A 16,109-nucleotide genomic window follows, 5' to 3' on the forward strand; every position below is an offset into this window, starting at 1 on the left:
ATAGAGCATATGCACGATGGATCGTTGTTCTGAGCAAGTAATCTTCATAGCGCTTGAGGATACAAGCCTCCTCAAAGATAGCCAATTCCGTATTCTAAAAAAGTGCCAAGGAAAATTTAACTGTTTTGTCTATGAGATGCTTTTCATCATGCAGCGCAACCCTTGTCTCAACACGAAGACCGATTCCATTCGCGCAAAACTCTTTGTTTAAAAGAACATTCCATTAACTTTTGTCTTTTTAGTAATAAAACATTTTTTATCTTTCACTCTTTGACTTGATAATATCGTTAGCCAAACGTCGAAACGTCGTCAACATATTTTTAATATGCTTTTACAAAATGTTTTATCGCAATTTTTTATCGTTAAATGTTTCAAAAAACCGCTTCTTTTACGTATATGTAAAAAGGTCACCGATAGAAAGGTACAAGATCAAGTTTTGCTCGTAGCTATGCAAAAGTGGAAGTGAAGTGATGTGAAGATGCGATCTGCTAATTTCTCGGGGTTAGCACATAGAAGTCTGAGGATTACATTTCATGTAATCCGGCAAAGATGTCAGACCGATGGTTAGATATGGCAGCCTACTTGGGAGATCTGTTCACCATGACAGAGCTCATGCTCGAAACACCAGCTAGGAAACTCTGGAAACTGTGAGTCAAGTTCTGAGAAGGACTGTTCTAGGTAGTAGTGACTAACGTTTCGACAACCTAAGCGGATATCATCATCAGAGTTTGATAAATAGTTGTTGTCAGTCGAATGTTCTAAGGCCGGTTCGTATATCAACTGATTGGTCAGTTTTGCCGTGATATTATTGGCTGTAGGACTCAAGTGGCGTAAGTTGGTCGTGATTGGTCTGTTTCGATCCGATGTTAAAGTTAGGTCGTTCGGAGTGTCCTGGTCGGTTTGCAATGTTAGTTATAATACTGCGTTTGTAAGGTGCCGGTAGCAGTTGACACCAGTTGAGGGGCGTCTGTTCTAAGTTAGTAAACCAGCTCACCAGAGTCAGTCTTTGAAAGTGGTAATGCAGTAGGTTAGGCATTGCGTAGAGTCGCAGTTAATAGTGTGGTTCGCGAATCGATGTTGTTCAGCAATGTGATTGTTGACATCACCTTTCCTCGTCGCCTGCTTGTGTTCAGCTGGTCTTGTTCTGAGGTTTCTGCTGGTGTCTCCGATGTACACTGTAATCCTACTAGATATTCAGTCACAATTTATATAACCTAAGACTAGGGAAATTCAAAGCCAGGAGATTTCCTCGAAGAAAACAAATGATCCTAAAACACTGACAAATGATGACCTTCAATCCAAAATTAGACTATGCTACGAAAAAAAAAAAACATGGCTTGGGGGGACCAATGTCACCCAGCATACCCGTGTTAGTATGTATTAGTCAAGGACAAAGCACGACGAGACAAACTGAACTTCGGAAATATTTCCACCTTCATATAAATAGATAAAGGGAAGTGTTTTCCTCGAGTTTTTATTGCATATGACCGTCCACCTTTTTTGTTATCATCAATGTGAAAGGGGTTATGCCTTCGTTGCCCAACAGTAAGAACTGCGTACATGAAAATTTGTATGTGTAACTTATAGCTACTTAACATGATAGATTAATACCTGACCCGTGTTTCCTTTACTTGATACGAATTCTAGCCTGTTGTAATATAATGCGAGCGTATCGTGCATTTGGCTGCATCTAGGGCTGGCGTCCAAGGGATATTTATGTTAAACTGTTGGGGTTAACCAGCTTGAGCAACTCGCGTAAGAGGAGGCACAACCAGTCTGTTCAGGAACTTTATTTCACTCTCTGAGACTGACTCTCTCTCTCACTAGTGTAGCCCTAAGTACAAGCTTTTAAATATCCTATGGGTAGGCATGTTTGGCTTACGGGACAACTGACTTTGGCAGAGTATTTAAGAACAATTAATCCAAACAATTTCATGACACATTCGAAATGAAAAAAAAAAGTACTTGAAAAAACAACCAATCTTCGAGAACTAAAACGCAAACAAAACACCCCGTTGAGGACTCTAAGCAAGGTTAAGGGCAAACTCAAACACGACTAGCGATGACGATCATTGTGCGAGAATTAAATCCCACTAAAACGGTGCAGGACACACACTAAGAAGATAGAAATAAATGCCGCGTAGTTTTGCAGCACATGACTAACCAAGGCTTTGAAGACTCGCAGAAGGATTTCAAGATAATCTAACAAGCCTGAACATTGCCAAACACAGAGCCATCCTAATTTCAGTAGTTCTCAAACAGTTCTAAATAAATGTTAATATTTCATAGCATTTCAGTTAATTTACATTCGTAAGTGAGTGGTTACTTTGCACGAAGTGGATTTGAAATAAAAGGTTTAAAAAATTCTCCAGTTTGATTCCACTTGATACTGCAAGACCTTAAGATCACTTATGTCCTTGTGACACCGTGGGCGTTTATACTCACCTCTTCAAAACTCACCTATCCTCTTCATAAGATGGAGTACTCGGTAAACCGATGGAAAGTGCGGTTTATTTCCTATGTAAAGTGGACAATAATCTGTCAGATAAGGAAAGAACGAGCACGAATGGCAGAGAAGGGAGAAGATTGATACGGAGTTGAAATGATAAACTCCTACATTGTATAGTCTCAATGGGGTTGACCGTCGTAAGCGTAAAAATCGACAAATTCTAACCGTTAGTCATTAAAAAATAAACCGTTAAAATTAATTCTTTTAATCCCCATGAAAATTAAGCGTTAGCCGTAAAATAGCCAAATTTAAATCGTTAGCCGTAAAAGCCATCACCCCAGCAAGGCCCTCATTGTAGGGTTGGGGTCCTAGTGTGCATACACTGTCGCGGAGCTCTTACACCTGATTGTTAATTCTCCGCTCTAGCTGCTACAGATTTCCTTGTAAACAGTTTCGAGAATTTGGTGTTAGACCAAGACAACATCTACCTGATAAGTGTGAGTATTTTCATTACCTGTTTGCTGGATAATGCATGGATATCCTAGTGAGAGGTTACATGTCAATCACTTTTACGAGTTAAGGGTCAAATCGTTTTGTTTTTGTAGCGGTCGAGTGATCAAACGGTGATCCCCGTTGTCCTGCAGGTTGTTATTTGATTTTGTGATTTGATACAAGACGGCCACCTGTACATGTCAACGCAGATTGAATTTTTTGTTTGCGGTGATCATTTTAGTTTTCGAATATGCCAAAGACTAGAATTTAGCGACCAAAATTACGCAGACGGAAGAAGAACTTCGAATGACGCCTTTACGATAGGGCGCCTTAGAGGTGATTCGACATTACACGACCGCAAACGTTATGGTTTTCATTTTAATATTTGATCTTCTACTGACAAACATTTGATTGTGAATCTTACGGTGATTTTTTTTTCTTGATAAAAAATTACCTCCCATTCGTATCAGTGATCAAAATATTCACCTAAGAGTCTTCCCTAATGATTAACGTCGTGAACACTGAGGGCGAAAAAGTAGCTGGTGTGGGGTCTTCAAGTTTCCTGTTAAACCTTCATAATGAAACAGGTGTGACTTCAGAGTGACTATCTTGTGGATTTCAGCAAGTAATATCACAAACCCAGTTATCGCAACACATAAGGTAAGTGCTTCAAACCTTCAATTCTTAAGTAGACTAACTTCGGTTATACGAATTACTTTGAATCCTTTGACTCTTAGATGAATGATAGAGGGCCCGAGTGACATATTTTAATTACTTTTTTTTTCAACGATGACATGCAGTATTTTCGTTTTGAGATTTCCCTTTGAAAAATTGCCATAGAAGTACAGACTCTTATATGGTAAATAAGCAAGTCCAGCAAAGCAAAACACTCTCTGAAATATTGATTCTTTTCACGAGCACCCTATAAGCAACGTGTAAGAAATTTTATTTGCCGCACCACAAGCATGGAACAGAGAAAAACCGAACGAAGTCTCAAAAGAGATATTGCATCTCAGACCGTCACATTTTGCGCGCCAACGCTCTTCCACTGAGCAACAGACAACGTCGATAAGAGCCATGTTATATGCTAAGTTGATGTGTGACAAGAGCCTGCTTTCTGCTGGATCAGGGCTAGGATCAGTGCTAGGATCAGGGCTATGATCAGTGCTAGGATCAGTGCTAGGAGCAGTGCTAGGATCAGTGCTAGGATCAGCAATGTCGAAGAACACCGTGTGTGTACCTGGAAAAGAAAACTGGCAATTTTTAGCGCGCTGCTGGAGTAAAGAAAGATACTTTTCCTTTAGAAACGAGCTCAGTAAAATATGTTAATTCATTCGACGAGCTAGCCTAAACTTTCTCTTATTTCTGATCCAATTGTTATAGTCGCGGGAAAAATAACGCATTTATTTTTAACGCTTGTACTGATTGTAAACTAATTGTGGGATGTTTTCCTTTTTTTTCTCGTTTTGGCTATTTTCTTAGGTTTAGAGAGTTATAAGAAAAAACTGCCCATTCTAACCAAGGCCAACGACTATGAAAACTCGATGAAACCTACCTTGATATTTCTGCTGTTGCAGTCCTGCATACTTCTGGCGGCACAGAAAGGTAAACCAACTTAAGTTTCAGTTACTACCAATGATTATTACGTGTATCTTGTGATAAACGCTCGTTCTGGTTGGCTACATGAGGCGGCGAAGTTGGGCATCAAGGTTCTGTTATGCCCATTGGCTGACTACAGATTACAGATCCTTCATCACTACAGTACAGAATAATTTTTACGCCTCTAATTATCCTTTGGTAACAGGCCAATAGTTTATTGACATGATACCCTCAATGGTAGTTCATTAACTTTCCTTTTCCACTGTCCTAGTTTATGATTACCTAGGCTGCTGGAAAGACGACAATCTCTTCCACAAATAAGATTGAACCTGCCAGAACGACCAGTCACACATTTCACTACTGCGTCAGTGTTCTAAAGCTGCTTACTCTCACGGGTTTCCAGTGTTTGGAGTCGTAAACAACTCAGCATGTGTAGGCAGCGTTCATGGAGCACTCACCTACATGCGGTATGGTCCCTCCACTAAATGCCACAATGGCACAGGGGACTCAGCGCAATGGAGGTTTACAGCTTGGCTGGTAAGACGAAATCCCTGTGACCTGTGAAATGGTTTTGACAGCCTACTTCAGTAAACACGAATTTTGACTATTTAACCCAGTTCATAAGTTGCTTCACGGACATTTTTGGTCGTAGGAAGGCAGAAAGAGCGCAGTTGAACATGGTTTAATACTATGAAGGATAGATCAGCTTATAAACTTTGCCTCCCTTAGACTTAGTTTGTCCTTCTTCTCCAATAGTTCGGTCACTAAATTCTGTGATTTTTTTAGAGGAAGGGAAACCTAAAAGAGAATATAATGTACCCACACCTACCGCCGTCTATTTTGACATAGGCAAGAACACGAGGAATACGAAGGAAAATGCCGTAACGTATTTACCGAACAACAATGACTTGAAGAATTGCGCCATGCTTGTTAAAGGAAATTTAAGAAACTTTCTAAACTGTCTTTATTGTCTTTATTGTCTGTGTTGTTGAAGGCCCATTTGTCAGTGAACCATCCGTGAGTTTTTTTCCAATGAAGCTCCGCTCTACATTTTTCCAGATGACTCTGGTTTCATTTCTTAAGATGTGGCCCTCTTACACTGATGGTGTTCTCTATACTTTAATGCCCTCTTAATAAAGGTACCACCGGAAGCAAGCGTCTCTTTTTATGAAGAGGACCAAGAGAAGAGAAATTTCATCAGTGATTTGTATAATTCTGCTTACGGAGATCATGTCTCAAATAATGTGATGGCCGCGTTAAACAATGCCTTGGATCAAAACACGGTCATTCCTGGAAATGCTGCGCGACACCCATTGGTTAATAATGGTCGAGTAAAGCCACTTATGTTACAACCTCTATTCAAGGAGATTGACGAAAGTGACTTTAGAGGTAGGAGAGTGTCCCATCAACTTAAATTGGGACTCGAGTTAAAATTTAAATGTACACTTTTTGAGTTAGCTTTGAACTCTAACGTCGTAGAGTTCTGGACTGTGTGTTCTCCACATTTTTAGACCAATTTGCCTTAAGTAAATTGAGATTTATCAACGAGGTTGATAACGCAAATTGGCCACCAGTTTCTAAAAGTGACGTTTCGAGCGGAAGGGCTAACGCTTGAAACGTTAACCTTACAAACTTGTTTACGATGGCCAATTTACAATACGTACTCAGTTGATAAAACTAAACTGTCTCGAAATTTTTGCTGTTTCTTTCTCTTCTTCATTACTTTTCAGGTGCAATTATGATCAAATAATCCTGTGTTGTCCCATTTTCAGCATACCGACCACCAACTAGTGGCATCAACATTTTGACCAACCCAGGATTTGAACAGCCACTGGTAAATGATCCGATAAAGGGATGGAGCTGCCAAGGCGAGACAGATGATCCTCGTGGAGGTTTCATTGCCCGATACAGTCGGCAGAGACCCAAAGAAGGAAAACACAGCGGTATATGTCTTGCACGTCTCTCTGAATGGGCTGGACCTGGTCAGTATGTAGGTAAGAGCTCCTACACCACAAAAACGGTCGTTGGTTAGTTTTGTTACACTTTATTTGACATTGTGTATTTAAAGCAAAAGTCAAAATATTCGTGAAGTTCTGCACAAGGCAAAGTTGACCAATAAGATAAATAACGTAAATGAAGATGGCAAATATTTAACGAGCCCTTCAACTAGGTCCGTGGTGACAAACTTCCTAAATTCTTATTTTATTTTGGCGATCAAAGTATGTGATTTAGTGGGGTAAAATTATGTGGAACAGGGCGTAAAGCAACCAGCCATCAAGAGAACTCCCAAAGAGGATTAATATCTTCCTCTGGTTTTATAATTAGTAAAGAGTGCGGATTTTTTTAAAAGGTATTCTCTATTTGTTGAAGTAAACTACCTTGCTACAGATAAAATCCTTTTTATAACTTACTCAGGTAGCAGAGTTTTGCCAGGACGCATCTACAAATTTATGGGATGGACGAAACTTCTGGACCGTGAAAAAACTGGGGATGTTCATAGCCTTGAGTTATGGATACGCTTTAAGAAAAGGGGAGACAAGAAACAGAAGAGCAAGCGTCTTGCTAGGAGGACAAAATATTCCCAGGTTAGTAAGGTTACACATGAAAGAAACACCATTTTACCAACTTCGGAACTGTCCCACCATTTTCCTCAGTTGACTCTTTCCATCTCTTTCGCAGCTTTAAAGCTGTTGCCAAGTGTAACTTGTGTTGGTTTTGCCCTATCCCAAAACACAGACCTTTAGTCAGGTTATCACTACCATTACAATTTCCTCAAATGTGACTGATACATTAGCTTCTTTATTTTTCACTAATCATTCTGTACAGTTGTTATTAGACAGTGTAATCGGAGAGGTGGCTGTAATCGGGCACATATAATCGGAGAGTTGAAGCAGCCAACCATACTACTTCCACGCAGCTAAATCCACCAATCACAGAATTGATCACAATAACCATAGTGACAACCACTTTATCCTGCTTAAAAAAAAAAATGAACTGGGACATTTCCAAAATGGAGGAGTTTTTACTTCAGACATTGTTTGTCCTAAATATGTTTGTTTTTACGGAAATCATAGTGGTTATGATTAATTGGTAACAGGACTTCTTGTCATCCAATTCTGTCTGTAGTCATACTCTTAATTGACAAATCGGACTTCTGCTTGGCGGTCATGCGATTTTGTTAATCACTCGTCTGATTACAGACCGAATTGGACTTCACTCTGTCTTACTACCATTATTTATTACCGTTAATATGTTTCACTTTTTCCTAGATTATGGCTGGGTCCTTGGCATACTGCATTGAAATGCCAGCGGCTAAGGCAGGCTTCCAGTACATGTTCATTTACTTCAAGGGTCCCAAACCTACGGTTGACATCTTGTTGGACGATTTGTATCTCGGTGAAATTCTTCAAAGGCCTGACTGGAAAGAACATAGCGATGCTCTCATTGATAAATACAGAAAAAGAACGTGAGATTAAGGTCCGTGGAAGCAGGCATTTATTACAGTTCTTTAAATGCTGTTGGGAAGCGTAGTGGCCTAATGGTCAGTACGTCGAGAGGCCCGGGTTCGAGACTTAGCCGAGACATGACACTTTAATCTCACAGTGCCTCTGTTATAGGCACACTAAATTTTGGAACCTCGATCTGTTGTGTGTCCCGCATCTTCATGATGAAAGCGATTAAAACCCATTTGCTTCTCCAATCTTCTTTTCTATGGGAAGTCAGAAAGTTCAAAGACTGAGGTAGAACCCTAAAGAGCCTTTCTTGTTGAAATTTATCAAGAGAAAAGCAACTCGAGTCCCTTCGTTAAAAATGCACAAAATCACCTTAGCAATACAAACAGCTCTCATTCTTGAAAAATGATAGTCGCTAACAAGGAGTAACCCTAAGCTTTATATTCATGTAAGCAAACAATTTTTTTTTGCGATTTTTACTTTTTTTTATTTTCTTTACCTTGGAATGACAAATTTTTTTGCCTTTCATTTTTAGTGGAAGTTACGCATTTTATTGAAGAATTTCTTCACACCTTATTTGTAGATTATTGGCAATTGCAAACGAGTTTTGTTTCCGTTTTTCTTTTTCATTAGAGTGAATATCCAAGGCACACGATACTCTGCGGACTTTCTTCAAAATCTGAAAATGACAGTGAGTAGAACATTTTTTTTGTCCCATGCAATCAAAGATCAAAAAAAAATAAAAGTCATAGGCATGAATCCAAAGGTCTCAAGTCCCATATCTCACGGAGACTCAGCTTTCTTTTCAGTTATCCACGCTCGTGACAGGACGAAAAAGCGTCTCTCCCTATTTCGTTACCAAACACAAAATTTACCACTTTTTTTTTCTCTATACATTTGACATTCCCTGTGCTAACAGTGTACAGGACTCTTGTCACATATGGCTTCAATAACGGCCTTTCTTTCCATAGACTTCTTTGAAGCTCATTAGTAGAATGTCGAAGCGCGGAGGTCTGAAGCTCAGAATTATTCCTTCAACCACGCACTCTTGACAAGTCGAAGAAATTGTCTTTCTTTAGGAATTAGCTGGTTCTAATCTAAAATGCTTCATCAATTAATCATTAAATAAAACTTATAACACCTCGTTTCTTAATCCTAGGTAAGACAAAAATCTCACCTCTTTGCATTCGGCGCGGCCGTTAACAGCAAGTACCTTTTACATAAACCAAAATATCGTGATTTTTATCTAAAAAACTTCCAGTGGGCAGTATTGGAGAGTTCTCTGAAATGGAGCTATGTCGAACCTAGTCCGGTGAGTAACCACAACATAGAAACTTGTAAACTTTAACAGTTCTAGCATACACTGCAATTGATAAATGTTTGCAGATTAAATGGTGGTGTTCAGTCAATCTAGCCATTTCAAACGTTCTTCAACTAACTACATACGAATGCGTTCCTATGCACTATAAATGAAGGATTTTCTCAACTCATAAAAATGATCTGTCACTTATAACTTAAAATTACCCATAAAAAACCTCTTAATGTTGGTACGATTTAAAGTTGAAAGCTTTAGAACCCAGTAGTGTTGGAGTAAAGGCAAACGGGAAGCTCAGAAAGTGGAAATTTTCTTTTTGCTATAAGCCATCCAAGGAGTACCTAGAAGAAATTGCGGTGCTGCGTTGGTTAGGGTATTTCGAGACAGTTTAGTTTTATCACCCATGAGTACGTTTTGTAATACGTTATTATCAAGTTTTTTTCTTAACTTATCTATGAGTGATTTGGGGAAAGTTCATTTTAATTAACTGACGCATCATTTGCGTTTTGAACTTATTATAGGTACGTTTCACTTCAGGGCGCTTTCAACTACAAAATTTCGGACGAGGCTGTAGATTTCCTACAAACACACAAGTAAGAGATTAACTGAAAAAAAAAATTTATTTTTCTTTCTCTATTTTTGCGAATTATTCTCTATTTTAGTTACTTAAACTTAAATGCGGGACTGCACCCTTGGTGCAATCTGAAGATTAATTGAGAAGGCCACAAAATGGGGGGGAAAAATTTTATTAACAACGTGCATTTTGGTTCTTGATGATTGACGCGAAAACCGAGCACTTGAAGTTTTTCCTTAATTGGCTATGCACACATTCCTTCAAGCCGAGTATGATGAGCAAGACAAATGTTATGGGTGCAGCTACCTGTAAACCAGTTTACTGCGAGCAAAACCGCATATTGTTGTTTAACTTGAGTTGTAACTAGAGGAGCGAACGATCAACTCTCAGTTCTCTGTGTCAAGGGAATGTTATTTAGAATTTATCATTTCCTTAACAATTTGCCTCCTTAACCAATTTTCAGCAAACTGATTCGTGGCCATTGTGTCTTCTGGGCAGTTGATACACAAGTTCCGTTTTGGGTGAAGAACTTATCAAATACCCGACTGAGGGAAATACTGCATGAAGATTGAATAATCTCCTTGAGAGATATAGAGGCCGGTGAGTGTATGAAGACAGAACTTGGATCTTGTGGTTGCTGTTGCTGCTATCATAGTCGATGTCCTTTTTTGTTGTTGCTGAGATCGTCGTGAAAATGTTGTTGTTGCTGTTACTGTCGCAATCTTTTGCTATTAATGGTAAATGTGATGTAAGTATCATTCGGGTTGCACTTGCTAATTAGAATGTTCCGTAGGAAAGAAAAGAAACGGGAGCCAGCAGTACCATTTACTCACCTTCGCGAATGCCAGGATCCCTTTCGAAAAAAGGAAATGTGATATTGATCCGTTTGAGCTACCTGCAACGCGAAAAATGTAACGGAAAAATTGTATTTTCAGTTTTGCGTAAACTACTCAAAAGGTCGTAGTTTTTTCGGATTGTTTCGAAGTAGAAAATGCCATCCTAACAGTTTGTCGACCGAAATAATTAAATTCTACGAATAAATTTAGGAATAAAAGTTGTGCGACATAAACCAGAGACGTATGTTCTATATTTATGTCTAACATTTGCCGTTTTTCATCAATATCTTTTTTAGTTTTATGCAGTGGGATGTCAATAACGAATGCTGCACGGATCATTTTTGCGGATCGTGAAGGTGTCACCATTCGTGATTGGATGTACCAAGCAGCAGCCCAGGCAGACCCGGATGTTGATTTATTTCTCAATGATTTTGATGTGGTAGAAAATGGACAACTAACTCAGGTGAATAGGACTTATATAGGTTGAAACAAAAGTAAGCGTACATAATTATGTTACATGTACATCTTAAAAATAAACTTTTTTATCGCCAGTCACTGTTTCAATTTTCCTTTTCCAACAGTGTAAGTACTCTCGCCGCGCCTCGAGCAACTCTTACGCTTTTCTCGTGCTCTCCAAACTTCCCGCGAGCATCCATAACTCGATCTACGCACCGCAAGCATGAACCAATTTTATACTCAATATATACCCTTTTATACTCAATATGCTTTGAAAAGATTCATGTCTGTAATAACATCTAATTTTACAAGTCGTAATAGGTGTGTACCCAACTGTTTCGATCCCTTACGGCCTTGGAGCAAGTGAGGGGTGGAAGTATGTTTTCTTTAATATTCTTCTCAGTGAATTAGCCCAGCAACAAGGATCAGGAATAAAATAACCTTAGTTTAAGAGAAATGTGTCTCAGTTGGATAAAATAAAGCGGATACAATGGAATGAGTTGAGAGCCTTTACTCAGTTTCATGATGGATGGTAGAGATGTATAAGCATAAAAAACTTCTCTTATCATGATTTCAGGCTTTCTTGGAGGAGGCAAAGGGTTTGCTATTACGTGGAATTCCGCTGGACGGAATTGGAGTTCAGGGCCATTTTACTGGTCACGTGAATCCCACGCTACTCCAGGTGAGCGTACTGCCAGGCGATAAATTTGTCATACAAAGACAACAAAATCCATGTCTTTAGCTGAAGAAGACTCAAGATATAGAGAATACATGGGCGCGCGTAGATATGGAATTTCTCTTCGAGAGTTTAACTCGAAAGCTCACGAGTGAGCGCAGCGAAACAGTGAGATGTCGAGTTGAACACGAAGAGAGAAATTCAATATCTACAAGCAACATGTATTATTTTGTTTATCATATAAACACAATAGCCCTTTGCTGGGAAGAAAAGCCGACTTCATTAATAAATGAATAAAAGTGAATCGACAATCCTCGAATAACAATCGCAGAGTGCGTTGGCGCTGACTCTTAAGATGGAAAAATGCGTTGAGTCATGAATACGAAAACAACAATGGTTGTAATTTTCAAGTTACAAAATTGTCATTTATTGACTTTGTCCTTACCGACAGAAGAAGTCTTTCAGGTAAACGGCCAAAATCGGCCGGTGGCAAATCTTCCAGTTGTCAATTTTCATTCTCAGCCGAGAGAAATGCTAACACCAAAGCCACCGAATACGCAACTTTCGGTTTTCCTTTTAGTATATTAGTTTTCTTCCCCTTACAGGAAAGTTTGAACCTCATTGTCTGTCAGCGATACGGATTTCTTAGTGTTTTAGCCGCAATAATTCGAGAAAGCTCCGACAACCAACTTGTATTGAGAATCGTGAAGGCTTTGCCGTTCATTCATCAACCTGACCGAGTGGCGTCAAAGGCGAGTGACGTGTAAGCAGCTGATTGGCTATATCAACACACGTAAAAAATAAGATATTTTCTCACGAGTGTTGTTACGACTTTTCTCAGGGCCGGAAATCCTTGTATAACACCGCAGTTTATGTGATAAATAGTTGTATTAGACTAAAGCGGCTTGCAAGGTTCTTAGGCATGTAAAATAGATAGATTGCATTTAATGATAAATTAAAAGATAATGCTCGCTAAGCCAGGGTAAGAACTATGTCGTACGGGGGTTTTGGCATCTTGACCTCTACATTTCACATGCATGGTTCAGGCTTCAGCCAAGCAGTGCAGTATTTTTGCTCAATTTTGTTAAAAAAGCGCTCTCCGGATTTTCTTCTTTTCGAAGATTTTTAGAGTTCTTCATCATTCTTGTGTTTTAGTATCGCCTTAACATGCTAGGTGAAGCCAGGATTCCAATATGGTTGACAGAAGTCGATGTTCTTGAAAAGGACCCTATGAAAAGAGCAGATAGCCTGGAAACCGTCATGCGCACTGCATTTTAGTACTCCTGGCGTTCAAGGTTTGATTCTGTGGAGTTTCTGGGGCTATAGTTCATGGAGGGGACCGTATACTTCACTTGTTGATGGAAACGACTGGAAGGTTTGAGTCACTGTTGATTCCCCATACTAAATTTTTTTTCATAAATGTATAAATGTAGATCTATAGGCATCTAAACAGAGTTTACGACAAAATATGTCGCAGGTGAACATGTATTTGGTATTTTAGATTAAATATTCTTATTGATTAAATGAAAAGAAGTATCCAGAAGGCAAGTGATTTGCAATGGTCTGGTTTACCCGAGGTAAAGCCGAGTTTATCTCGAGAAATTGTTGTCTCAAATCCCGACAAAACACAGTCACGATCAGAGCCCTACAGTTAGACAGAGTTGGCGTCCTTATCGTAGCAACTCAATATCAACTCTTTAAACAAACAGATTAATGCCGCTGGTTTGCGTTACCGCAGTCTCCTGAAACAGTGGACTACCCACGCCACATTATCAGCGACATCTATTGACCAATCAGATGCCTACTTTGACTTTCGTGGTTTCCTTGGAGATTATGAAGTATTTCTGCATCTTCCCAATGGACAGAATGTCACTCACACTTTTAGTCTGGATCCAGGAAATGATCAACTCGATATCACTGTCCCTTTGCCAGGTGTGTTACTATCAGTCACTGAACTATAAGGTGCATATATGTTTCTATCTCGGTAAAGTGGCTTCTCATTATGACAGTTGAGTAATTCAAGTGTGATGGTGTACTATGGCACCTGCTATGGTACGTGGTGCAAGAAGGGAGATCTATTGTATTTTCCTGTTAATTCGACATAGATTTTTTTTAACCTTCTTCTCCATCCTCACACCTCTACCCCGACTAGAAATTTCAATTCCACAACAATTTCTTTTAATTAAACGGTTTTTGATAACTCATGGTGTGTTTTGTCCCTCGCAGCGCTAGTTACCCTAGGAACTGTAAATTACAGATGAAGAAGTTTAAGAAAGGTTTTTTCACTTACAATCGAATTCGGGATATGATGCTACGGGCAATTGATAACAGAGGATGGGACGACACACGCCTTGAAGTCATATAAAATGAAAACGTAAAAAAACAATTGACAGAATGAACGTTAGAACGTATGTAATAATCATAATAAAAACAAACAGAAGAACTTTTGCCATCTATTTCTGTAGGTTCTACCCCAGTGAAGAGTAGTTCACAGGCTACGTCGACGTTTCCAACGGGGGCCCATTTTATACCAAACATACCTCAGTTCACCTTCAACCAGGTCCAATCAAACTTTAAAGATCTCAGTGATGAAGACGACCAGGACACCGACGATGAATTTCCGGAATCCAAAGGGATTGCTCAATCAAGCTTGATGGGTAAATAATCAGTTCGTGATAGGGGGAAAACGTTTTTCTCCTTCTTCTCCTACTTCTGTCTTTTTTCCTTGCGCCTTCTGTCTTCAATCAAACGGGGAACCAAGGATCACATGAATGTACCGTCATCTCTGTCGACGAAAATTAATAATTTTGCATGTGTAATTGGAAATCGCAGTCATCCCTCTCATGTATTCGGTCCTTAGATGAGACGTTACTGTAAACATCCTCCCCCACCTTCCCCAAACTCTTTTAAAAATCCCTGCTCCGTACTCCCGGAATAATTATTGCAACATTGTCACTAACAAAGATTTGTGAACAAAGACGGCAGGCGTGGTGTACATTGTCGCAGAATTCGTAAAAGTTGTTAAAAAAGTGTTCTCGTATTTCTGTTAGAATTTCGAAGTCTCTTTTTTTCCTCAGATACCTTTAGATCCTCAAGCGGAGCATATATAGGTTGTTTTCACAACTCTGACCCTCTACAGCAACTGAAGCACAGATATGAGGGACACCCAGCCATGGTTCCAGACATCTGTGTGCAGCACTGTGGTTCTAACGGCTTCACTTTTGCTGGCTTATTAATGGCGTCTGAGTGCCTCTGTGGACTTTATTTCAAAGGTGAATCGAAGGTCAGAAACGAGGAGTGTATGTTACCGTGTCAAGGAGATCGCGAACGAAGCTGCGGCGGACAGAAATTTATTGCAATTTATTCAACGAATTAGGAGCAGAGTGCATTTTTGGTAAACCACTTACTGAAGAGAAGTAAGAGCCGCAGAGGAGTCAGCCAAACCATGTATTTTTCTGTTTAGATAATCGGAGATGCCATTTTCCTTTTATCTGGGAGTATTTTCAACAAGTGAAAACAAGGAAAAGCGTTGAGACTTTTTTTCACATTTGTCTTGAGAGTAGAGAATGTTACCGCCTCTTTTGAAATGTACATTTTTCACTCATAAACTTACTGTTTTCTAAATTCTTCCAGTTGGAATTAGATGACTCTCGAAACTAAAAATGATGACAACCGCACGGTTTTGCGTGTGGTTATCAACTTTGATCTTGGATTAATGAATAAGTTTATTAAAAGATCCTTGAATTTTATATCGGAACTCCATCCATACATCTCGTCTGGAAAAATACCCCTGATCAGAGCGCGCTAATTGTTGCCGGTGTAATTTGAAAACGAAAGTTCACTCTTTGCAGATACTTGGATCTGATTTGGGATTTCTAGCCTTCCAAAAGGATTGCATTTATTTTGCAGTATCGTATACGTTATTGATCTCTCAAAACGCGCGCGCGATATGCGGTTATCCATGATGGAGTGCGAAAAGTGTATGACTGACCCAATTCAAGAGACAGGCTCACCTCACCAGTAGCCAAGTTTAATTTTATCATTATTACAGGAAGGTTTAACTGGCCCCTTATACATAATCAGAGAAAGACCTATGCGTTTGACTTGTAATTCTTTATTGAATTCGTTTTGCAAAGCAATAACCTAATAAAGGTGGTAAGTTTCTCAACAAACTGTGGTGGTGCGTCGATTGGGTGTATAATAAGATAACTTGGTTTCATCAACTAAGCTCATGATGTAAAATAGCCACCGTAAAGAGTT

At 39.3% G+C, this 16,109-nt stretch overlaps 1 protein-coding gene across 1 annotated transcript; it reads left to right on the top strand.

Annotated features, from left to right (window-relative positions):
- Positions 1 to 4,485: 4,485 nt before the first annotated feature.
- On the top strand, positions 4,486 to 15,905 carry LOC131769960 (uncharacterized). The gene is given in 23 exon segments (XM_066159303.1): positions 4,486 to 4,546; positions 4,812 to 5,039; positions 5,042 to 5,093; positions 5,697 to 5,929; positions 6,313 to 6,534; positions 6,956 to 7,129; positions 7,810 to 7,821; positions 7,824 to 7,835; positions 7,838 to 7,999; positions 8,002 to 8,017; positions 8,626 to 8,683; positions 9,152 to 9,304; positions 9,845 to 9,900; positions 10,345 to 10,442; positions 10,445 to 10,481; positions 11,014 to 11,052; positions 11,054 to 11,180; positions 11,751 to 11,855; positions 13,005 to 13,121; positions 13,123 to 13,224; positions 13,559 to 13,781; positions 14,315 to 14,506; positions 14,927 to 15,905. Coding segments are annotated over 23 exon segments (2,778 nt in total). The 3' UTR covers positions 15,226 to 15,905.
- Positions 15,906 to 16,109: the final 204 nt, after the last annotated feature.

Source organism: Pocillopora verrucosa, chromosome 12 (assembly GCF_036669915.1).
Source record: "Pocillopora verrucosa isolate sample1 chromosome 12, ASM3666991v2, whole genome shotgun sequence".
NCBI lineage: Eukaryota > Metazoa > Cnidaria > Anthozoa > Scleractinia > Pocilloporidae > Pocillopora > Pocillopora verrucosa.